The sequence below is a fragment of the Panthera tigris genome, chromosome E2, assembly GCF_018350195.1.
Source record: "Panthera tigris isolate Pti1 chromosome E2, P.tigris_Pti1_mat1.1, whole genome shotgun sequence".
Classification (NCBI taxonomy): Eukaryota; Metazoa; Chordata; class Mammalia; order Carnivora; family Felidae; genus Panthera; species Panthera tigris.
Genome location: NC_056674.1, coordinates 34014967 through 34039670, shown reverse-complemented (window position 1 = coordinate 34039670; position 24704 = coordinate 34014967). Strand labels below are relative to the sequence as shown.

Sequence of the window (24704 nt, the reverse complement as noted above, 5' to 3'; positions counted from 1 at the left end):
TTACTTGCTATGAGTATAGCACGTGTGGGATATAAAAGACTAAGTAATATCCCAAACACCTTCTGTCTGCCAGTTCTACCTCTAAACACTCTTGGAGTATGAAATGAACTTCCATCTATTCTGCAAAAAATTGCTTTTTTGTTGAGAACCAGGGTGTGAAAATGAGACCAAGATTTCTTCCCCCTGAATGTTCCATCCATGAAAGCTTTACCTCCAAGCCATGAGGCGAGATCTTCAGGTACTCGCTGACATCGTTGCTATTCAGCATGGCCCTAATGCTATTCAAGTCCACTTTCTCATAGGTCAGCTGCCTACTGTCTTTTAAAACTGCAAAAGAAAAAGTGGTCATGTTTCTAAGGCAGGCTGTTGTGGGGAAAAAGCTAGTGTCATCACTGGCTGCCATTCTAGTTAAGGGGAGGTGCTCAGAAATGGCAGAATTGGTAGGGAGACTTAAAGACCTTGGCTCTGTTGCTGCACGACCACATGAGGATCAATTAAGCAAAAGTTAGGACAGGCTAGGACAGCACTGTGAGGTTCACGCTTCTGCTCTCTGGATTTGTTATTTTGCATGCAACCAAAGCCAAACTATACTTTCTAAGAACGATTCTTTCACTGGCACCACACAGGCAGTGCACAAAGCAACTCCCCACAGTGCTGTGGCAGGAGCAGGGGGTGCACACGTCCAGCCGTGCTTCTACACAGTGCTAACTCTGGAGGGGGAGTGAGGATTAGTAGTAGGGGTAGTTTTAGTTCTAGCAGCTGTTGGAAGGGAACAAGAAAAGCTGGGAGCAACCCTCCTGACATAGGTAAGACGCGTCTTGAGTTTTGAAGAGCCAAGTTAGGATAAGGAGGAGAGTAAAGACAGAGAACTCCAAGTGAGGGAAAGGCCCAGAGGCAGGAATGACTGGGGCCCGCTTATAGGACAGTGAGGAGATAGTTTGTGTCAGAAGAGTTGATTAGACACTGCTATTTTTTAAAATTTATTTTTGAGAGAGAGACAGAGACAGAGAGAACAGGGGAGGGGCAGAGAGAGAGGGAGACACAGAATCTGAAGCAGGTTCTAGGCTCCAAGCTGTTAGCACAGAGCCCAACGTGAGGCTTGAATTCATGAACCGCAAGATCATGACCTAAGCCGAAGTTGGATGCTTAACTGACTGAGCCACCCAGGTGCCCCACTGCTATTTTTTTTAATGTTTACTTTTGAGAAAGGGGGGGGGGGGAGAGAGAGAGAGAGAGAGAGAGAGAGAGAGAAACAGAGTCTGAGCAGGCGCATGCACATGGGGGAGGAGTGGAGAGGAAGAGGGAGACAGAGAATCCCAAGCAGGCTCCATGCTATGAGAGCAAAGTCCGATGCTGGGCTCAAACTCATGAACCATGAGATCATGACCTGAGCTGAAATCAAGAGTTAGACGCTTAACTGACTGAGTCACCCGGGCACCCCTAGACACTGCCATTTGATTAATGGCCCTGATGCAGCAGGAAGTAGGGTATCAGTAAAAGTCTGTGAACAGAAAGAGTGCTGGAATTAGAAGCATTCCATATAATTCTTATCTAGAGCGTCCCTAGAATGTTTTTCTGCTAGAATACAGCCAAGCTACAGTATAGGACCTTATAAGGTAAGTGTCACATTCACTACAGAATAGTGGTCCTGTGTAAGAAATGGGTTTGGAAGGGGAAACAGGCTTTTTCCTTTTTGGAAGGACAATTGCTACTTACAGAGATTGTCTAAGCTCCACTGGGCACAGAACCCGACCTGACGTTTCAGATAATCAGGATCATCAGCCCAGGACTCCAATGTGACAAGCCGGTCACTAATACTGGATTCAGAGATAGTCAATTTATTTTCACCTGTTTGGGAAGACATAAACCTTGAATTAACCATGAAAGGGTAGGATGATTTGCTGGGCAGGTAAGGGGTGGGAAGGAGTGAGGACAGGCAATTAGAAAACTTGGAAACTAGAATAAGGACATAGCCCAGGAGCCTTGACTACTTTCTGGGAAGTAGCAATCTCATCACTAATGTTTTTTTTCTTTTTTAGGTTTATTTATTTTGCGTCAGAGAGAGAAAGAGAGAGAAAGTGCAAATGGGGGAGGGGCAGAGAGAGAGGGAGAGAGAATCCCAAGCAGGCTCAGTGCTGTCAGAGCAGAGTCTGATGCAGGGCTCAATCTCCTGAATTGTGAGATCATGACCTGAGCAGAAGTTGGACACTTAACTGACTGATTCACCCAGGCACCCCTCATCATTAACTTTTTAGCTATAAAAAGTCAGTAACCATGGTCATTAAGCTTTGATTCTTAGGTGAAAAACTCTTGGCTTTTGTCCCTGTTATATCTCACTGGCCTTGAAGTGTCTACCCAGACAAATACGGAACGTGTACCTGTTTGATGGGGCTCAAAGCATAAGCTCATCCAGTAAGTAATAAAAATAAGATTTTTAACAGCCAATTCAGAAGATCATTAGTGCAAGAAGTCACTATACCTACTTGTCTGTGCAAACTTTTCCAGCGCAATAAGTGCAAAGAGCATGACTGTGGGGTGGGACTGTAGCTTCTGAAAGACAACAAAAGACAGAGAAACATAAAGCAAAAACATCATTCCCCTGCAGAGGTGGCGAGTTACCAATTTCTTCTTCTTACCCAATATGTGCTTGATTTTTTTGGAGCAACCAGAAGAGTTTTACTCATTTGAGTCCTTAATCCTCTGTTTGCTAATACTGCTAGTAATAAGGAACCAAGACAGAGTCTCATAAAATTGTATATTATTTTCTTGAAGCCACCGGGTTCATTTACAGATATGCAAATTTCAGAAGTATTTTGTTAAATGCACTGTGTTATTCCACTTAGTAACATTTATATTAGGGCTTTGTGAAAGAAAACCATGCGGATTCTTACAGTGATTTAAGCAAGCCAAACAGAAACCTAGAATTGTAGCTAAGAATGACTTTTATTCAGAAGCCTTAAAGGAACCACACATTACTACCAGGTTCCAAAATTATAAATGATGGAATGAATACCTTATGGCTTAGTTTTCAGTCTGTTCTCTGCAAGGAAATCCACAAATGCTAATGGTAGGTGGGACAGCGCTCTTTAAATTACATTTAACTTCACATCACATGCGTTCATCATTTAAAGAAAAACCTACCTGCTTAACATCACACCTTCTCAGAGCCATCCTTTACCGCAGCTACGTTAGCAGCTTGCAAAGGAGCTCTAGAACATCAGGTGATTCCTACTCACTTCCCTGGGGCTCAAAGGTTCTGCAACTCTCATGCAACCACCAGCATGCCCTGCAGCAAAGCCTGTTCGGTACCCTGCTTCCTGCCATATCCACTCTCAATTCCTCAGTCTGGTTTTTCAGGCCCAGAGCCCTCCCCATCAGGATGTTCAGGCCTGTCCTCCTGTCTCTAAACATTGTCTCCTGAACAGACAATTCTCTGTAATATGCCAGGAGCATGGTCATTTCTATCTCTGAGCTTCTGCTGGTGATGGGCCCTTAGCCAAAACCCATTTTTCCTTCCAGTGTGCACAAATCCTAACCTATGATGTGACCTAGCTGAGATGCCACCTTCATCTGGAAGCCTGTCTCCCATGGCTCTCCTGGCCCTTACCACCACCATCTTCCACCTCCCCATCACCTTCTCAGTACTCTTATGGCACTTAGTCTGAGAGAGGGGATTTTGCCCTTGATCATGCCCTGTCATAAAATGGAGGCCAACTGTCTTGTCCGAGTAGTTCTGTTCCCCCAGTTAACCAGGAAACTTCTTAAGGGCAAAGGACTGGTTATACTACTTTTGTATCCCCACAGGGCTTGCTTAGCATAGTGGGGTGTGTCTTAGGTACATATCATATAAGTATTGAAAAATAAGGTCTTTGAGATTTTGAAGAAGGCCAATGCTCAGGAGGCCTGCAGAAATAACTTTAACAAATACAGACCAGTCAAGTCTGCAGTCCAGCAGTGTAAGAGATCTGACAGTACAACCTCAGCAAACCGCAAGCTTCACAGACAATAGATCAAGTACTCCACGACAACAGTTATAAGAGCAGTTGCCAGAGGGGGAGGGAAGAAGTGGAGATTTGTATGCACTGGCAATCTGACCTGACAGTTTCCTGGCTTGGAATGCCATGTAATTTTGTTTCCGCTGCAGAGCTCCCTACTACCATTTGGCCGACCCTAAGGACACACACACAAAAGCCAATCATAGCAGCTATCTTAGGACTAAATTTAAAACCAGACCAACTCAGCTGCTTTTGCTTGCAATAAATTCCTATCCCGCCCTCATCTTTTTTTTTCTTTTTTTTGAACATAGGAGGGAATAGATAAACACTCAGGAAACACCTGCAAATAAAATTTATAACTGATTCCATTCTCTGTGCCAGTGGTTAAGCTGGCAATTTTAGAAAAATGCACAGTTGTAGATGACTAAGAATAACTGGCTTTGATGCCTCACTTACCAGACACTGTAGCAAATATTCCAGTATTCCTGGGCTAAGTAAGCCTATACTTGCAGGACCTGGACAAACATAACAAACACAAGATACAATGAAATGGGCCATATTCTTTTTCATCAGTAACTAATAACAGTAAAATTGTTTTTTAGAACTCTTTGACAAGGTACTCTCACGCACAGTGTCTGATTCAAGCCTCCTGCTCTGAGGCAGGGAATAGTACTGTTTCTATTTCACAGCTGAGCAATGGAGCCCACAGTGAAGTCACTCATTCTGGTGCATTTGGGGTGCACATGGCAGAATCGGAGGCAGTACCCACGGGTCCGGATTTGGAATCCATTGTTTCTTCCACCATACAGGATTCTAACTAGCTGAGCTCTTCATCTGCACTTTGATGCTAACTTTCCTAAAGTGGGTAATGTTCATAAACAAGTTAAATATCTGCTTCTCTTCTCAGGAACTGCTCCAATGACAGTTCCTTTTCTTCTTCTCCTACCTTGTAGGTCTCTATTATCTAGCTAAACTCTATAAAGTGCATAAATGTATATTATCTATTATATGCATAAATATATACCTCCATAATCTTTATTTATTATACTGAATTTAACCTTTTATTCTTAATTTTAAAGCAAATGAGTACAACTTTTTCTTTTAAATGTCTCTCTGGGGGCGCCTGGGTGGCTCAGTCAGTTAAGCATCTGACTTCGGCTCAGGTCATGATCTCCCAGTACGTGGGTTTGAGCCCCATGTCGGGCTCTGTGCTGACAGCTCGGAGCCTGGAGCCTGCTTCAGATTCTGTGTCCCCCTCTCTCTGCCCCTACCCCACTTGTGCTCTCTTTCTCTCTCTCTCAAAAATAAACATTTAAAAATAAATAAATGTCTCTGAAAATCCTCAAAGCTAAATTAGATTGCTTTCATCTCTTTGGACTTTGAGTACTTTTTTTCCAGTTAGCTCTTGTCCCTCAGTATTAATTAAATTAAATTAAATTTTTATTTTATTTCTTTTGAGACACTCCTTTTTGATATAGGTTTGATTAAAGACCTGCAATCTTCTCCATCATGTCAAAAAAAACTGAAGATCTTTCTTGGTAGAGGTTTCCAGAGTTACCTGCTAGTTTCTCAGCCAAGCAACCTAGGACTGCAGATGTGTTCCTGTGTTTAGCAGGATGACCTGAGTCCTGGCAAGCTACTTCTCCATTTAAATTGAGAATTTCAGTCAATTTCTGGAGTGCATCCTAAAAACAAAAATGTACAAGGGAATTTGGTAAATATATCATCACTTAGGTTTTTTCCTCCAGGGGAATCATTTGAGACAAAAGCTATAGCCAGTTATGAAATTAACTCAGAATGCACATACAAAATGATACAATGCACCCAATGATACCAATGTTATTTGATCAACCTGGAAGTTTTCTTACATGAATTGCTAAATTCTACTTCATTCAAAATGTAGGGGCGCCTGGGTGGCTCAGTCGGTTAAGCGTCCGACTTCAGCTCAGGTCATGATTTCACAGTTCGTGAGTTCGAGCCCCGTGTTGGGCTCTGTGCTGACAGCTCAGAGCCTGGAGCCTGCTTCAGCTTCTGTGCCTCCCTTTCTCTCTGCCCCTCCCCTGCTCATGCTCTGTCTCTCTCTGTCTCAAAAATAAATAAACATTAAAAAAAAAAAAATGTACCAGTTGTATTAAAAAAATATGCTGTTTACTCCTGAATCATTAAACAGACTAAATCCACCCAAATGCCAATATGGTTGATAATAATAGGGTCTTAGTGATGTTTAAGTAAAAGGTTACTTACATTTTTTTTTTTTTTTTTTTTAATCAAGCAAGAACAAAGCTCACCAGAGTTTTTGAGGCAAATTATAACAGAAACCTCTCATAAGCCTAGGTAAAGGTCATTTCATCAGTGATTGGGCCAAAGGCTTTTCTCTTCTGTTCATAAGTTTTTCCATGTTGTGCCCAAATGTCTGAGGCTCAACCAAATGACAGATGCCAGCACCCAAAATTAAAAAAAAAAAAAAAAAAAACCCATTCCATAGAAGATATGGACTAAGGCAATGAAAGTTTGATACTTTTGTTCTATTTAAGGGAAAATCAAGGTCATACCAATCTTTAATATGTTAGACTCACAAGGGCTTTTAGTATAATAGCTTTTTCTCTTAATAGGAAACATTAAAGAAAACCTTTTGTTATGAGGAAATTTGTTTAGAGACAGGTAAGAAAATCAGCTCAGCAATTGAACATCGTCTTCCAACTTCAAGAAGATTGCTGTTTCAAATATAAATGTTTTAATTTTTAACATTTTAAAATTTTAAACCAAAGCTTTATAGTAAGTTAGTGATAGAAAGAGGATGTAGCACTTCATTAGAAATAAAAAAGTTTACATAATGCCCCTCAGTCAATATTCAGTCAATATTGAATGAAACAGACCACAAATGTATAAAGAGGAAATGCATTATATCAAAGGTTCTTTGTAGGCATTTATCCTGTGTTTAAGCATAGGTGACAGTTTCATTAAAGAGAAGTATTAACTTACTTTAGTGGGCAATGGACATTCATCTAGTAACAATGTTATAACAGCTGGTCCCAGTGGATCTTCCAATGGAATAACTCTAATTAAAGACTGGACAACATCCAACCATCCTTCATCTAAGAGCAAATCAATAAGATTATATGGTAGAGCCACTATTTCTAAAATGTGAAAATATATCACTTATAACACAAGGTGACTTTATATTAAAATAGAAACACTTTTGGCTTTCATCTTGTAGCTTTTAAGCAGTTAACATTTGGCATAGACAGTCATTAATTGTAGTCATCACGGTAGAACCAAAGATTCTTAATTTGCAGGAGCCTGGTGATTTGGTGGCATCTTTATTTGGAGAGAATTGAAGCTATGGTCCTGGGTTCTCAAATTATAATTAAAATAGTTTTCAGCATCTTGTTTATAACATAGGAGCGTACTGAGAAGATTAAATATCTGAAGCAGTTGGTTCTACTTTCAGAATGATACTTAGGAAATTAAGGGCCAAAAAACTACCCTTCCCATTCTGGAAGAGTTTTGGTCAAAGATCTGTCAATGCTCCCCCAAGTTCTCTTTTAATAATTTAGGTGAAATAAAACCGTTACTGAGAGGTGCAGCTACATATTCAGGATGCAATATATAGTGATTATTAATTTTTACCTTTGGATAGGAAAACTTCTGCACACGTTGGTCATGTGTATTAAGTACTTTTGGAATCTTTTATTTAAAAAAAAGTGGCCATATTTTCCATAATTATGAATTCATTAGAAAATATTTTTTTAAAAATTTGAAAAATACCTGTTTCTGCCATTTCGTGCAATGTAATCATTGAATAGGGAGGTTCCTGATCACTGAAAAACAAATAGTCAACACATCAAACTTGAAGAAATAAGAAATGACAATTCCAAATAAAAATGCAAACTGACAGGGTGGTATAGAAAGAGAAAGAGGAAATGAACATGGAAGGTTGTGGAGAAAGAGATGGAAGAGACAACTGGAGATACACGCTGTGAGGACAAATATACACCACATGTGTTCATTTTCAAGACCAAGACCATCATCTGTGATGGCCCACAAATAAAAGGGGCGGGAGAGCATAGGCACGGACCACCACATGGCCTGGAGCAAAAGCATGGGACTAGAACTGGAGACTGCAGAACTACTTTCAGCTTTCCTCTAGAGGCCCAGTGCCAACCAAGATGAGCTAGGGAGGCCAAAGTCATCTTCCTCCAACTTACCTCAAAGAAACACCAGGAAGGGAGATTACAATCTCAACTGAGGATTTATGGAAGCAAGCGCCTACATAAACGTCTTCATTTTTAAGTGTTCTTCTGGGAGATAACACTATTTGCTTAAGTTTCATAAAATGGCAGTAGAAGAAAAAGAAACCAAACTTAATCAAGGAGATATTTAATATTGTAGATGATGCTCTAAAATGGCATTATAAACTGTAATTTAGTGGGTTTTCAATCTGTGATCCCAGGAATCTTAAGGAAGTGCTTTAGGGGAACTTCACTAATGAACGAAATATTTTCCATCAAACCATGGTAAATCTAATTACTTAGATCTAATTCAGGTTTATTTACATATTGTGGCTCTCTGCTTTACTATGAAGAAACCTGTAAAAACTATTGTTTTCAATCATTTAATCCTCAGAATACTCTTATGATATGGAAATTATTAAGTTAATTTCAGGTACTCATTAGGTACTCGTTATCTGACATACCCTGTACCTTTCCATAACAAGGGAAAATTATCATTTAAAAGATTTGCCTTAGCGGCACCTGGGTGGCTCAGTTCCTTAAGCATCAGACTCTTGATTTCAGCTCAGGTAATGATCTCATGGTTTGTGAGATCTAGCCCTGCATGGGGCTCTGAGCTGACAGCATGGGGCTTGGGATTCTCTCTCTCCCTCTCTCTGCCCCTCCCCTGAATGTGCGCACTCTCTCTCTCTCAGAAGAAATAACAAATAACCATTCAAAAGATTTGTCTTAAATGATGTAACTGACAAATTACAAATATTTCTGGAGAGCAATCTGGCAATAATGAAATTAAATGTCCCAACATGCGAGAGAAACTATTAACACAGGTGATAGATGTGTAGGAGATTATTTGTCATAATGCTATTTGTAGGAACAAAAATTTAGAATCAATGTAAGTGCCATCACCAGATAACAGGATAACAAAATATAAGACTTTCAAACATACAAAGGAATAATCTGCAGGACTCAGAAGGAGTTGTAGCTTGATACACAGCAACATAGGTCTCAAATAATGTTGACAGAAGTTAAAAACAAAGATTTATGTATCACTTATGTAAGTTTTTAAAATCACACACAAAATACTATTATAAACTTCCTATAGAGAGACAAACATACATATGGCAGGCAGATTGGAAGAAAATAACCTTAAATTCACGAGAATGGTTACCCATTGATATTTGGTTAGTGGGTCAGGCAAAGGGGACAACAGGATTAGGGAAAAAGGAAAGAATAATAAAAATGTGGTAGAGTCAGTGACCAATGAGGACTACAACACCTCGATTCTACACAGATGCACTTTAAGGACACACACACATCCTTACATTCAAAAAAACAAGATAAACTTCTCTGTGGAACAGAAATGCAGCAGAAACTCCTGGTGGGACGCAGGAGCTAAAGCTGCAGGACAATGGGGCTCACTGTCTGGAACTAGACAGAGGTGACCAGGAGCTCTATGCCTGCAGGGTAGGTAATGGGGACCAAAACCACACCTGTGCAAGGGATGGAACAGACTCAGGAAGTGAAGCTCAGATGGGGTTCCCCTCTCAGTGAAAGAAGTTGGAAAAAAGTTAGGAATGACAATCTGAGCTACAACTGATATCAAGCTGCAAGTCTCCAGTGACAGAAAAGGCAAAGAAAGCCATGTAGCAGGACTCAGGCTATGGGAACGCAGACCTGCCAATTTTAGGTTAAGTCGTAGACTGAAGGTAGATGGAGATAACAGCAAAAATGACAGGAAGAGAGACAGAATGACAGAGAGGAAGACAGAACAGACGCAGACACACACACACACACACACACACACACACACAGTGAGGAAAAAACTTCCATCAGGAGGAGTCTGTAACTTAAAGTCCCAAACTATATGAGAATAATATTAATACCACTGACAATTTGAGGATAAAGTCACTACCAAAAAAAAAAAAAAAAATGCAAATAAGAGAACTTCAAAACGACTTTAAGTATATTTAAAGTGTGTTTCCTATATAAGCCTCTCACTACAGCTTTAGAAACTGCTCCCCTCTCTCAGATCAACATCATCCTTTCCTAAGTAACAAGCAAAATGAGGAGAACAATCAATACCAATTATTCTAGAATTGTGACATCTGCATACATCCTTTTAGGTATATTCTTACCAAGTCCATCAGTCCTATCTTCCACGGTTAGTTTTAACAGCCTTATAAACTTTATAGGTATGAAATTCTCCTTTAGTAGTTTCTGAAAAACAAGCTACAGTGACTATGTTTGTAACTGTCTGAACGCTGTTTGGCCATTAGCTTCTCGAACAGGTTCCGTCACACTTGCTCTACATCTGCCTTATTTGCTCATTCTCAGAAGAGTTATAGCTATAATTTGGTATAAGCAGGTTTACGGTAAAGATGACCCTATTACTCAAATGTACGCTATTTGCCTCAGGTTAGTGAATTAGTTGCTTCATCAACAAGTTCACTTATAATGTGTAATATTTTCTAAAAGACTGGAGATAAATCTCCTACTCTGCTTCCATACTGTCTTAATCACTTTCTTAAAAAATACGGCAAAGCCTATTCTGTACTTCTCGAATGGGCTTAAATAACACTGCTTGTGGTTTCCTTACTTGGGAAGGGAAACTTTTCATTATAATTTTATAGTATGTTTTAAATGTCACCATGCAGAGAGGCCCCTGGGTGGCTCAATCAGTTAAGCGTCGACTCTTGATTTCAGCTCAGGTCATGACCTCACAGGGTTGTGAGATGGAGCCTTGTGTGTGTGCACCCCACCCCCACCCCCCAGGTGCAGGTCTACTTAAGATTCTCTCTCCCTACGCTCCTGCCCCGCTCACGCGCTTGCATGTGCTGTCTCTCAAAAACAACACAAAACAAACAAACAAAAAAAACCAGGCACCATGAAGAAACTTTAAGTAACAGTTTCTAGCTTCTTGACTGAGTTTGAGGGATGTAAATGGCATAGATTTATATTCAATAAATATTTTCTACAAACATATGAGCATTAAAATTCATAAAATTAACAACAAAACAAGAGGTGTTGGTGAGGATGCAGAGAAAGGGAAACCCTCTTGCACTGCTGGTGGGAATGCAAACTGATGCAGCCGCTCTGGAAAGAAGTGTGGAGATTCCTCAAAAAACTAAAAACAGAACTACCCTATGACCCAGCAATTGCACTATTAGGTATTTACCTAAAGGATACAAAAATACAGATTCCAAGGGGGTACGTGCAACCCAATGCTTCTAGCAGCATTATCAACAATAGCCAAATTATGGAGACAGCCCAAATGTCCCTTGACTGTCAAATGAATAAAGATGTATATATACAATGGAATATTGCTCAGCCATCAAAAAAAAAAAAAGAAAATCTTGCCACTTGCAATGACGTGGATGGAGCTAGAATATATTATGCTAAGTGAAAAAAGTCAATCAGAGAAAGAAAAATACATGATTTCACTCATATGTGTAATATAAGAAATAAAACAGATGGGTATATAGGAAGGGCAGGGAAAGAGAAGAGAGGGAAACAAACTACAAGAGACTCTTAACTGCTAGAGAACACACTGAGGGTTGATGAAGGGAGGTGGGTGGGAGACGGGCTAGATGGGTGGTGAGTATTAAGAAGGGCACTTGTGATGAGCACGGGGTGTTGAATGTAAATGATGAATCACTGAATTCTACCTCTGAAACCAATGTTGTACTGTATATTAACTACAATATAAATTAAAAAAAAGAAATAAAAAGAGTCTATCCACAGTATAAACAAAATTGATTCAGATACCAGAACTGCTTCAAAGGCTGGTATTAATAACGTTAGGAAGACCTTTCTGAATTGGTTATGGAGAAGACTTGTAAGAACCTCCTTTCCCCAGCCTGTTCTACAGCAGATATTAAGATGTACAAAATAAATTTATTTCTATAAGGGAAAAAATTCCCCTCAGAATAATATGCACAGGTATACCTTGCTTAACGCTATAATTTTGAGGAATTAAAACTAGGTTTTATAAAAGTGATTATCAAATATTTAGATACTTAAATTTACTAGCAGAGCCTGAGGCAAAAAGAACCCAGATATAACTTTAAAAAAAAGTTGGGGCACCTGGGTGGCTCGGTTGAATGTCTGGCTCCTCTTGATTTCAGCTCAGCTCATGATCTCGAAGTTCATGGGATCGAGCCCTGTGTCAGGCTCTGTGCTGACAGTGTGGAGCCTGCTTGGGATTCTCTCTCTCTCCTCTCTCTCTCTCTCTCTCTCTCTCTCTCTCTCTCTGCTCTTCCCCCCTGCTTGTGCTCCCTCTCTCTCTCTCAAAATAAATAAGCATTAAAAAAAAAATACTATCATCTACTGAGTGATTGTTATGTGTAAGGCACTATTCTAGATGCTTTACATATATTATGATAATCTCTGTAAGAAAGACATAATTTCCCTCTTATAGATGAGAAACCTGAGGCTTAGAGAATTAATTCGCCCACTATTATGTAGCTAGTCAAGGGGCTGGGCCGAAATTTGAAACTTGGTTGATCATGGTTCTAAAACTTTTGCTCCTAACTACTGAACTGCAGTTAAGTTAAAATATTTTTTCAACTTGAACAATGTTCTTTCATTTCACTGTTATTCAATCTGGGATTTCATACATATAGTTAGACAAAGCAGGGGAGAAACAAAACACGTACAGGTGTGCCCTGCAGTTTCAATTTACAAGCTTCCCAAATGGATCTAAGATGGCCAAATAAGGGATACAAAAAGAGAGGAGGACGAATGCTTTCCTTGATCTATGTCCTTACGTCGCCAACAGAAAGTGCACACAGCCATGCTCTCGGAAAAATAACTCATCTTGAATCTCTGGTCTGTGGCGTAGATAGGCAAGCAAGATAAGAATCAGTCTTTGTGAAACCATTTCCTATTGTAGCTTGCAACACAAACTCGCTCCTTATTTACTACATTCCCTAATAAAGATCCTAGCTTTGTGCTTTCTGCTATTGAAATGTTTAGATATTTCCAGACAGGAGTAGATGTTAGCAAGTAAAAATATCAAAGCTTATAATTTACTCTGCCATCAGAGGAGAAATAAAATATTCTCCCTTGCCTTATGAGCTCAAGGCTTGGTGAAGAGATCCTAATGAAGTGAAGGAGTCAAAGGTTATGGTTTCTATAGAACGCTGTCATCTCATAGGAGGTGGCGAGGAGTCAGATACTTACTTGTCTACAAGAGTCCGTATGACTGCTAGTGTGTCCAGCACTAGTCCATCTACATTTTGTTTCTTTCTCCTTGGCTCATGTGGTCCTCGGCCCCTCCTTGGTGGCCGAACAGGGTCCCGGGGTTGGCTCCTCATGTCAGCAGTGGGTACTGCACTGTTCTCGGCTTGTTGCTGCTGGGTGTCAACACTATCTTCCGCTCCACTGTCATCTCGGCAGATACAGGAATTACCCATGGTAGCAGTGGCACCTCTAGTCCCCAGGAAGTGGGCTATGTGCTCCTCAAGAGTCAACAGCAGACCCTGGCCAAGGCTTCTGCTCACTAAGAACACGGCCCAACCAAAGACAATCATTTAGATAGTTTTCAGTTTTCCAAGTACTGTTTTCATAATCTGGAGTGGAGGAACTTGCATTCTATTTGTTTTTAACAAACGAATATGGAAGAAAGTTGCAGAACCGATCTCCAACATTATCAATTACAGGGAATCTGGGTCATCCAGTGGCAGTTCTAAAAGAGAAGAAAAGAAAAATGCATCAAAGATTCTTGGTCATTTAATTACTCACAGTTTCTAAGTTTGACTTTATAGGCATAGGATTACAGTGGGAAATCATCTCTGGTTATTTTTATAGGTTTCCGACACAAAGAGGTACCTTTACATAAGGGAATTACGATCAAGAACTTCTTTTTAGCATTACAACATAAAGTTGATTGCTAAACCATATCCTTGTAAACCACACAAATTACCACTGATTTCCCCCCCCCAAAATCCATATGCATGGTTCTACCTATGCAGAAATACATTAGAAGAATGTGTGCCATTGTTGCAAAGACTCCTTTAATGGATTAAAAAAAAAAAAAAGAACTGTTTCCTTTTTAAATTTAAATGTATGAGAAAAGTTAGTATTTCAAATAAACTATCTAACTACAGATGCTTATTGTTAAAAAAAAGTTATGACACAAATATGTTAGCACCCACTTGATATCAAGGAGAATAAAGAGTAGAGTGTTTCACTTGAATGCAATCACCAAACTGTACACGTTTCCCATTTGGAGGCACCCTTGAGAATTTACAGAAATCATACAAGCAGTTACAAAGTTTTTCTGTTATGTCAGCAAGACTGTTTGGAGAGAGGCAAATATACATTACAAAGTTACATTTTCACAACGATGAGTTTTTTGTACAATATGTCTGCTGCTCCAAAGTTACAAAAGAGCACATCCATGATCTTTGTCTAAAAATACTGACTAGGCACCCTATGCCTGCACCATGCTGGCACTGGGAGAATAAAAATGAACAAGGCACAGTCCCTGCCCTCCAGGAATTCATGGATGGCAATTCTCATCCCATACAGTCTGGTCATCAACAAAAACCTAATGATAGAACCACCTCCTCATTAAACTGAGAAAATCTGGTTAGGTCTAGAAAGGATTTGGAAGAAGAAAACAGAAGTGGGAGGGGGTTGGCAGTAGAAAGTAAAAAATCATGCCAAGACCCGGAGACAAGACCCATAAGGACAAAATGGACGTATAAGGAAGAGAGACTAGTGTGTACTCTCAACATTTGGTTATTTACAATTAAATCTGTGTATATTGAGCACTGGCTCAGGAATAGCTATAAATAAAATGTGTAATTCAATGGAGCAAGAGAAAAGCAAGAGAAAAATTAACTCCATTATTGGGACAGATTTGCAGCAAATTCTTTTAAATATTTGCCTAGTTTAATTACTGTTCATGGGGGAAAACTAAAGGAAAGGAGATGGAGATAGAAGATAGATGGAGATAGAAAGCCTTTACTCATACATATAATAATCTAATATAACCCACAGAGGGAGGGGGAGGGACAACAGAAGGAAGAGGAGGGAGGGATGGGAAGAAAGAAGAGAGTTAACACACAGTATCTCTCTCCAGACTAGCAAGATAGCAATGGCTGAGCCAAGTAATACCATAGGTATTTTGGTTCTCCCCAGTCAGGCTGTCTTTAAAATTTGGAGGTTATACTTAAAAGGATGTGACTGAAGTATAGGTAGGAGCATGAGACAAGGACTCTGCTGGAAACAGCTTCTTAAAAGAGAATCAACAAAGAGTTGAAGTAATACCATTCCCATTACTGCAGGGACCATGGTACACATACAATTCCCCTCAGAGAGTAGATAATTAAGAGATCTCAATGCTTAAAAGGACAAGAGACAGAAATCAGAAATAAGGCTTTAAAAGGGTCCCTGCTATAAATTTCTATTGATCTTATAAACTATGCTGCTAAGACCAAAAAGTAACATATTTAAGAAGCAGTGCTCCAGCCCTTCTCACAGAAATTTCAGAGAAGACACTGTTGGAACAATTCAGATGAAGCGGGTAAAGAACCCAACGTTTTCTGATAGGTCTGCCCAGTTGATATGCCACTAGAGCACTCCCATGAAATATCAAAGAATTATATTAAAAGTTTTTTATCTGTTAACTTTTTAATGTTTACTTATTTTTGAGAGAGAGAAAGAGAGCGTGAGCACGAACAAGCAGGAGTGGGGGAGAGGCAGAGAGACGGAGACAGAATCTGAAGCAGGTTCCAGGCTCTGAGCTGTCAGCACAGAGCCCCATATGGGGCTCAAGCCCATGAACCATGAGATCATGACCTGAGCTGAAGTCGGACACTTCACCAACTGAGCCATCCAGACACCCCATCTGTTAACTTTTTAAAACAAAAGATGGATGCACTTTCATTTTAAGACTGAAATGCTGCATACAGTCTACAGAAAAGTGAAAGCCTCTCTTCTGCATAGCCCATTCCTTTCCCAGAGGTAACCCCTGCTAAAAGCTTCATGTGTCTGTTTGCACACTAATATACTTAAAAACAACAACTATTTTTTAAGAGAGAGGCCGCAAGTGAGCAAAGGGCTGGGATGGGGGGTGGGGGTGGGGGGGAGGGAGAGAGAGAAAAAAATATCCCATGAGGGGCAGAGGAGAAAGGGAAAGAGAAGTGGGATTCACCTGAAGTGGGGCTCGTGCTCACTCGATGTGGGGCTTTAGCTCACCCAAAGCAGGGCTCGAACTCGAGAACATGAGATCAAGATGTGAGCTGAAGTCAGATGCTTAACCAACTGAGCCACCCGGGCGCAGCACCCCCCCCCCCCCCACCAATTTTTTAACTTAAATAGGATGATGCCATAAACATCTGAGGTTTGCTTTTTTTCTTAACAATACATTTTTTTGTTTATTTGAGAGAGCATGAGTGGGGGAGGGGCAGAGAGAAGGAGAGAGAATCCCAAGGAGGCTCCATGCTGTCAGCACAGAGCCTGATGCAGGGCTCGATCTCATGAATGGGGGAGATGACCTGAGCTGAGATCAAGAGTTGGATGCTTAACCAACTGAGCCACCCAGGCACACCAACAGCACATCTTTCTATACCAGTATATCTAAAACTAGTCCTCATCCCAGTTAAGTCTGTATCAGAATCCATACTCTGGATTGTCATAGTTTCTTACCCACTAGGCCATAAAAATCTGTGTCTAAACCAACTAATACTTCGGGGACGGTAGTGGGAGTGGTCCAGGATTCAATACAAGGGAACTCTATTTGGTAATGCTTCATTTCCTGGCCAAGTGCTCTCTTACCCTGTACTGCTCCGTGATGTTGGGGTTACTGGAGCAGAGGGAATTCTACTGGCTTCTCTAAAGCTCCTGAGCCTTTCCAGATGATCAATATGGAAGTTGGGATAGGCGTGTCATGTAAATAAGATTCAGTCCACTCAGACACATTAAATTGGGGAATGCATAACTGCGGAAGGGAGACCAATCAGGCATTTTAAAAAACTGGTAATGATTTGAGAATGTCAGTTGAGATTAAGTCTCAGAAAAAGTGTTGGGAGAGAACAGAGAATCCTACAATTACAGTTTAATGCCATCACTTGTAAAGCTATTTAGATTAACAAGAAATGATGGGAATGCTTCTGAGAAATACAGTGGGTTAAAAAAAAAAAAAAAAAAAAAAGCTTGTTGAATCTCAAAGTCTTAAACTTCATTCTATCCAAAAATGTTTTGCTAAACTGGATATAGAATAATTAATCTATGCAGATTTCCTTTTAGTATTGTTCTAAAGGGAAGATATCCAGTACCTATAGGTATTTATAAAAATCTGACTAAATTTGGAGGAAGATGACAAGAATTCAGTGAGCTTTTGCTTATTTTCATACTGAACTCAAGTGTAGTTCAGGTCAAGTTCTTCCAAAGGAGCCATTTTCCCTAAATGACCCCAAAATGATGCCAACTACAAAATCTGTCATAGGAGGAAATGGGAGTAAAAAAATAAAGTTTTCAAATATTTTAAAATTAAAGACTTTCTCTTTAATTAAAGACCAGGTGTAAAGAAGAGGCTAATTAGGTGGGGGAAATCTGAAACATACAAGAAAAAAAAAAAAAAGAGCTGGTATCTTTAAAAAACTTCTGAAATGAACATACAGAGAATCTTTAAGGGTCACATCTAAAGGCAGGGGACATAAGTGAACCAAGGGTATGATCTTTTAGATTTATTCAGTACTAAAGAATGTATAGGTTTTATCAGGAAATCATTGCCACTTGTTATACTTCTCTCACAGAACAAATTGTGAATACTTTAGGCAAAAGACTAGGTAATGAAGTTAAACAATTATACTTTACACAGCTTTGTTTTATCTCATTCCAAAAATCATTATGTGGTCCTCTTCCGAAGGACCATTGTTTTAAGACAGTAACACTCAGCCTACAGATCTTATACAGGATGCCAGAGGCCACCTCCAGTACAGGGTACGGGGCTTTGCAGTCAGAAAGACTGGGCGCAGGTCCCAGCTCTGCAATATTTACAGCTATGCATTCTAAGTACCCTGACTATTGACACACTTTAAAACATGGAGATAATAATAGTTCTTACACAGTACTACTGTGAGGATTAAATGGAATAGTGCATGTAAAACATGTGGCACAGAGCCTTACACTTACACTGGATCCAAAAATGCAAGATGTTATTATAAAATGAGTGACTAAATAATCTGGGATGTGGGGACTCTGGAGTAAGACCTGATTTAAGAGCACTAAGAAGGGCGCCTGGGTGGCTCAGTCGGTTGAGTGTCCAACTTTGGCTCAGGTCACGATCTCACGGTTCGTGGGTTTGAGCCCTGCGTCGGGCTCTGCGCTGACAGTTCAGAGCCTGGAGTCTGCTTCAGGTTCTGTGTCTCCCTCTCTTTCTGCCCCTCCCCTGCTCTCCCTCTGTCTTTCTCTCTCTCCATCAAAAGTAAATAAACATTAAAAAATTAAAAAAACTGTGGGGCACTTGGGTGGTTCAGTCAGTTGAGTATCCAACTTTTGATTTCAGCTCAGGTGATGATCACAGTTTGTGGGTTCAAGCCTGGCGTGGGGCTCTGCGCAGACAGTGCAGAGCCTGCTTGGGATCCTCTTTCTCTGCCCTCCCCTCTCTTTCGAGATAAACTTTAAACAAAGAAACAAACAGCACTAAGATAACCAAAGAAGTTATCTTTTAGAGTTATCATCTACCCTGTACTAAAATAATTTTTACTTATCCATACTTTTAGACAAAGAACCTTAGAAGGGATTGTAGCTTAATCATCCCAAAGGCAATGTCCATTAGAATTGCTTAAGTACTTCTTAAAATGCAAATTCCTGGTTCCACTCCAAATCACCAGCATCAGAATTTCTAGGATGTGACCCAAGCAACTATTTTCTTCAAATTCTCCAGTTGATTCTGATGGTGGTCAGGTTTGGAAATCACTGTGCTATAGAACCTAACACAGAAATGTGTCACAATAGGTAGGACCTACTAACTGGAGGAAGGGACAAATTGAAACACTACAGAGTGATTCTTCTGGGGTCAAAAAAGTTAATCTCCCTTTCCAGAAAAATGAACTGATACTATCTTTGAACTTAGCCTTCTGGAGAAGGCAGCCAAAAAAGCCATTAGAGTACAGTTACATCCATTAACGATCATATACAGTACATATTGACATAATGAATAAAATAGCTCCCTATTTTTCCCAACAGACCCACCCTATGAAGCATCATGAATCGAGATGGTACCCTGCTGATGGGTAATGTCATTCAATGGTTGACAGACTGAATGAAATGGAAAATGAATAAGAATAGAGATTATGTAAAGGCAAAACATCTCAAATACCTATATACTTCCCCATAACTTTGATGACTACTTAGCATTAGATGGTTGGCTCGATTTTGAGAACAAAAAAAGCTAGTCACATAATTTAAATATACACAAGGACTAGATCTGTGGCTGTAGCAGTCATCAACTGATGTGACAACCACCAACTGATTAAATTATAATGATGCCACTGGATGCCATTGCTTAGTAGAGACACTTTTTACCATCTAAATGATAATGCGTTTTAAATCATTATACTGTTCATAGCCATTTTGCTGCAAATGCATAATTATAAAACATTTCCTTTTACAAAATAAAGTAACAACTATTCTTTCCATTTCTATGTCATTTATGATTTATTAGATTTTTACATTTTATTTACTTTAGCGCTGCTCTGAAAGGGAAAAAAAAAATCAAACTTGGGCTCTCAGAAAGTTCAGTGTTAAAGCAGTGAGGTCTGGTACTCAAAACACAGACCTCTACCATCATAAACTATCCACCACAGAGACATCTGGCCAACTGATCTAACCCTGACGATGGTCCAGGAATCAATGATTCATCTCTTCAAATATTTGCTTGCATTCAATCATAATAAAGCTCAGTGACATTAAGAACACTTTCTTTTCTCTGAAAATAAGACTTCAGGATTATGCTGCCAAGAAAGGAGAAGCTGGTTAAATGAATGGCTATAGGAAGAAAAAACACACTTTGGGCATGAAATTACCATTGCTGTCATCTTCACCTCATCATTCCAAAACAGTGTTCCAGGATGCAGTAATTTTTTCCAAGCCACTCCCCAATTCTCAAAGACTAAATCCTATAGCATGAAGAGTAACAACATGTAATACATTGAAAATTTTAATGGTTTTCTTTCATTAGATCAAGTTTTGGATTTTATCCTAAGATAGTGAATATGCATAGGACCAGGGATAGCGTCCAGCATCATGTTTAATGCGCCCTCGACATTTTATTACGGACAGTTTCAAACATACAGAAAAGTTGAATTTTACAGTGAACACCTACATACCCACCATCTACATTCTAACAATAACATTTTACTATACTTGCTTTATCACACATCTATCCTCAATCCATCTGTTTTTGATGCATTTCAAAGTAAACCACAGGTATTAGTATACTGCCTCCCTAAATAATTCAGCATGTATATCACTAACTGGCCTTCAATATGTTTTCAGAGGTTAAATCTACACATAATGAAAGATACAAGTCTTAAGAATATATGTCCCAAGTTTTGTCAAATGCATACACCCGTGTAACTCAAAGGTAGACAACCTTACTCATAAATATTTTTGCTTTTAAAATATTCTACAGAACAGCCCAAAGACCATAACTTTTTTTTTTTTTTTTTTGCTGAAGACTGTGTCGAAATGGGGAAAAGTTGGAGGTCAACAAGGTTATTTAGTTGTACAATAAGTAGATAAGAAAAGTGTATTATATGTCAAGAGTATACTTACAAGTTGAAACAGAAACCACCTAAAGACATTTTAACAAGAGTGTTTTTCTCTAGACTCAAAAGCATCTGATATTCTGTGGTGGGGGTGAGGGGGGAAGATTGTGAAATATTTGGTTGGAACTTCACTTTTCCCCCAAAAGGAAAAGCAGCTCTGGTAAGATAGTTTTACATGTCACCCAGGTGTCCAAAACTATCTGCATTAGTGCTGGCCACTTGAAGTTTAAGCCAGATAGGGTACTATTATCCCAGAGATCATAACTAACCTTCACATTGTCCGAGAAAAGCACTGGGTAATTTTCATACTTCTGCTATGCACAGAGGTTAGTTAGAGAAAGTACAACTTTGGGAGGAAAAGTAGTTAATTTTTCTGGTTGAATTGGTAGAGAAGGAGTAGCTGGAAAAAGCTTCTAAAACGTTGGGAACTTTTTAACTCAGTAGCAGTGGTGGCTGTGGTCAGGTGAGATTTTTTAGCAGAATAAATTATAGAAGATAGCCCTGACCTGAAACAGTACAAAGGAGAAGAGTCAAATCCTTTTAATATTCAAAAATTGTAACAAGAAATAAAATTTAGGGCTGGGATAGAGTAAGGAATTTCCAGAAGCAAATAATAGTAAAAAAGGACAAGTAAATAATACTTGCCTGGTCTCAAGAATTGAAAATTTTGCCTTGAATCCAAAACGGAAATGCTAAGGAAGAACTGAGGTAAGCGCTAATGATGGCTACAGAACGGAGGGGAAAACCACATGTAATACGCCACACTATTGGGGATTTATCCCCCCTGGGAGACCAAATAACAGGAAGTCATATAGATCTGTTACTCAAACACATATATCATCCACAAATCTGAAGGAAAAGGACTTGACTGTTACAGAGAACTCTCTGCTATTAAGAAAACAAAATGTGTCAATAGCATGTATAGCAATACTTTCCTTAAAGAGATCTACTTAAATAGTCAATTGCATACTCAATTGGATACCTATTAGAAACTAATAGGCAGTCAATAAGTAATTTAAGTGAATTTATTCTAAAATCTGTAAAAATGAAATGTTTCCAAAGGAGTGATCACTTTGAAAAACGGAGACAACATCACTCAATAAATATAAATCCAATGCTTATATGCACCAAGCAAAGCCAAAGAAAGGTCCTCATGTTCTTGGCAGAGGGACAAAGGACAGCAACAGACAACACACCTAGTGCCGGACCCATCACACAGTACATGCCATAGAAGCTTACGGATAAAGCACTAGGTCTACTAGGAGGAGGCCTCTCCCTCGACCGTTTTTCCAGTGGAAAAGGAACTTACTGACCTTCAAGTATCTCTTACAACCAAGTTTTTAGGTGACTATATATACCAGAATTAGCATAAGGGGAATGAAGATTTATCTGTGCTGCAACACATTCATGTTTTAAATTATAAGCCAAAGCATTTTTGGTACAACTATGCCTGACCACACAGTGAAAAGTTAACCAAAAACCCATAAATTAAATAGATAAAGATGAAGCTAATAGTAATTTAAATGGCAGGTGGGGGAGGGGGGCAGAAAAGAGGAAGCACAATGGAAACCCAAGATCCATTTGAGACCATACTGAGGACACATCCTAAATAAGCACCCTTCCTGAATATGGCAGGAACCCCATTCTGCATATGACATGTAAGAAGCTTTGCACTGTTGCCAAGTTTACCAGGACAGACTCAGGGACAACAGTAAACTCTAATGCTATACTTACTAGTTTTGGCTTATGAATACCACATTTTAGTAATTCTTAACAATTCACTTCATAAGTTATTAATAAGCAGCCCTTAGGTATATGAAAGTATGAACAACTATGAAGCAATAAGAACTGAAAAAAGGAGTTGCACTTCTCACAAAGAACGGTGGAGTAGGAGCCGTACTTGGAGAGTCACTGCATTAGGGGAGCCCAGGAGCAGAAACTTAACTCTTCCGGAGGTAGAAGGGGTAAAAAAAAAAAACTAACGTTGCCACATTAAACTGAGGTAATAATAAACTTGCCAAGTCAAGTATTTCAAACGTTCTATTTGATGTGTATAGGACCCATGATATTATGCCTGGAATAATTTCAAACAACAAGAAAGTTACATGCACGGTTCATTCATTAACAAACTTCTGGAGTGCATCAATTCTTTAATTTTTCAAACACATTCTTCATTTTCAAAAGCTCAGAAAGGGAGAAAGGAAAATATTCTCTTACAGCCAACCACTATAAAATGTTTGCTTCATTTAGCCTTGTATATATCACACAGTTATATACAGTTTTCTATAGTTAAATATGCTCTTACATCTTTAACCAGCAAGCATTCTCTTTTGAAATGGACACGGAGAGTAAAATTTAACAATTTTACCTTTTCTCCCAATCATATTGCAAAAGCTATTTCAAAAGCTGACCACCGAATAGATAAACCAAAGTGAAAATATTCATTCTTTTGCACTACTAAAATTGTAAGTCTCCTTCTAATGGTTTTGGCCCAAGTTTTATCATTCACCACTTCCTATTCCGTTTTTCAATTTTCAAAATTGTACACAAGGAAAAAAACTATCCAAACTCAATGGTAAACGCGAAGATGCCAAATATTTGAAGAGAAGCTACACTGATAGTTTACTGCTCCCAAATAACTCTTGATATAGACTGCTGGTTCCATTGTGATTCCCATCTGTGGTGCCTAATGATTTTCCATTTACTTTTTCAGCCCTGTGACTATCGCACCTACTTTACAAGCATCCGATCACGAAACAGAAAACTTCCAATTTGAAGTAGTAATACTGATTACCATCATTAAGAATTCCTAATAATTTCTCAAACTATGTAGATATTAGAGTATCAAGGAGAGTTGTATTTTAAAGGATGCAAAATGACTTCTCACTTCATTAAAAAAATTACTTATTTTTGTAATTCCTGATAGGCTGAATTAAGATGAGTAGAAACAAAATGAGTAAATGCACTTCAGGAACACACAACAATTTTTTTTGTTATTCTCTTGCCAAAACACACTTCAGAGTTGTATCGAATAACAAACTTTTATACATAATGCTAAGTTTTTATTTCCCCTTGTTTCTTGGCCAATTTACTAAGGTGAAAAGTCATTTGTTGACAAACTGAAAAAGTCCACATAGAGCATGCTGGAACATTTCCTATAATCAATAACTTAAAAATAATCATGGAATACAGAAATAATGAAGGGTTTGTGAAAACAGCAAAAGCAGGCCACAGACATTAAGCAGTAGGTCAGGACAACATGTATCCTGGGAAATCAGAAAGCTCATAAAATCACCACAGTGCTTTTTTTTTTTTTTAAAGATCCATGGAATATAAAATTAGAAAAACAGGAATTTCAAGCCAGCTTTTAGCTAAAAAACAACAACAACAAAAAAAAAACCTTCAAAAATCACAAATTATCCAACATCTGGAAAACCAGCTAACAAACGCCATTAACCAAATATTAGGAAAATGTCATACATGGACTCAAGTATTTCATAGCTTCATAGGGGGAGCTACAAAGCAAGATGTCATTCGAGGAAATGTAACTTCTATATATGGGGAAAAATAAAAAGAACCATTCTGGAAGAGAAATTTAAAAGCAATTGCTTATGTGCCTCATAATCTAGTTTGAGGCCACCGCAGAGTGCAGAAAGGCGTAATATTCGTGGGGGGAAAAAAGGAGGTCTCATTTA

At 39.1% G+C, this 24704-nt stretch overlaps 1 protein-coding gene across 3 annotated transcripts in view; it reads right to left on the bottom strand.

Moving 5' to 3' along the window:
- The window catches only part of RSPRY1 (ring finger and SPRY domain containing 1), a 44473-nt gene that overhangs the window by 18043 nt on the left and 1726 nt on the right, over positions 1-24704 (bottom strand). For 2 of the 3 annotated variants that reach the window (XM_007090207.3, XM_007090209.3), the window contains exons 2-9: positions 13409-13913; positions 7764-7816; positions 6978-7090; positions 5554-5680; positions 4452-4510; positions 2484-2550; positions 1717-1848; positions 212-327 (exon numbers count right to left, since the gene is read on the bottom strand). In XM_007090207.3, coding sequence (XP_007090269.1) covers positions 212-327; positions 1717-1848; positions 2484-2550; positions 4452-4510; positions 5554-5680; positions 6978-7090; positions 7764-7816; positions 13409-13758 — 1017 coding nt within the window. In that variant the 5' untranslated portion in view covers positions 13759-13913. Of the gene's footprint in view, positions 1-211; positions 328-1716; positions 1849-2483; positions 2551-4451; positions 4511-5553; positions 5681-6977; positions 7091-7763; positions 7817-13408; positions 13914-14382; positions 15090-24704 lie in introns of those variants that run through there. The other variant, XM_042968734.1, reaches the window with a different exon arrangement.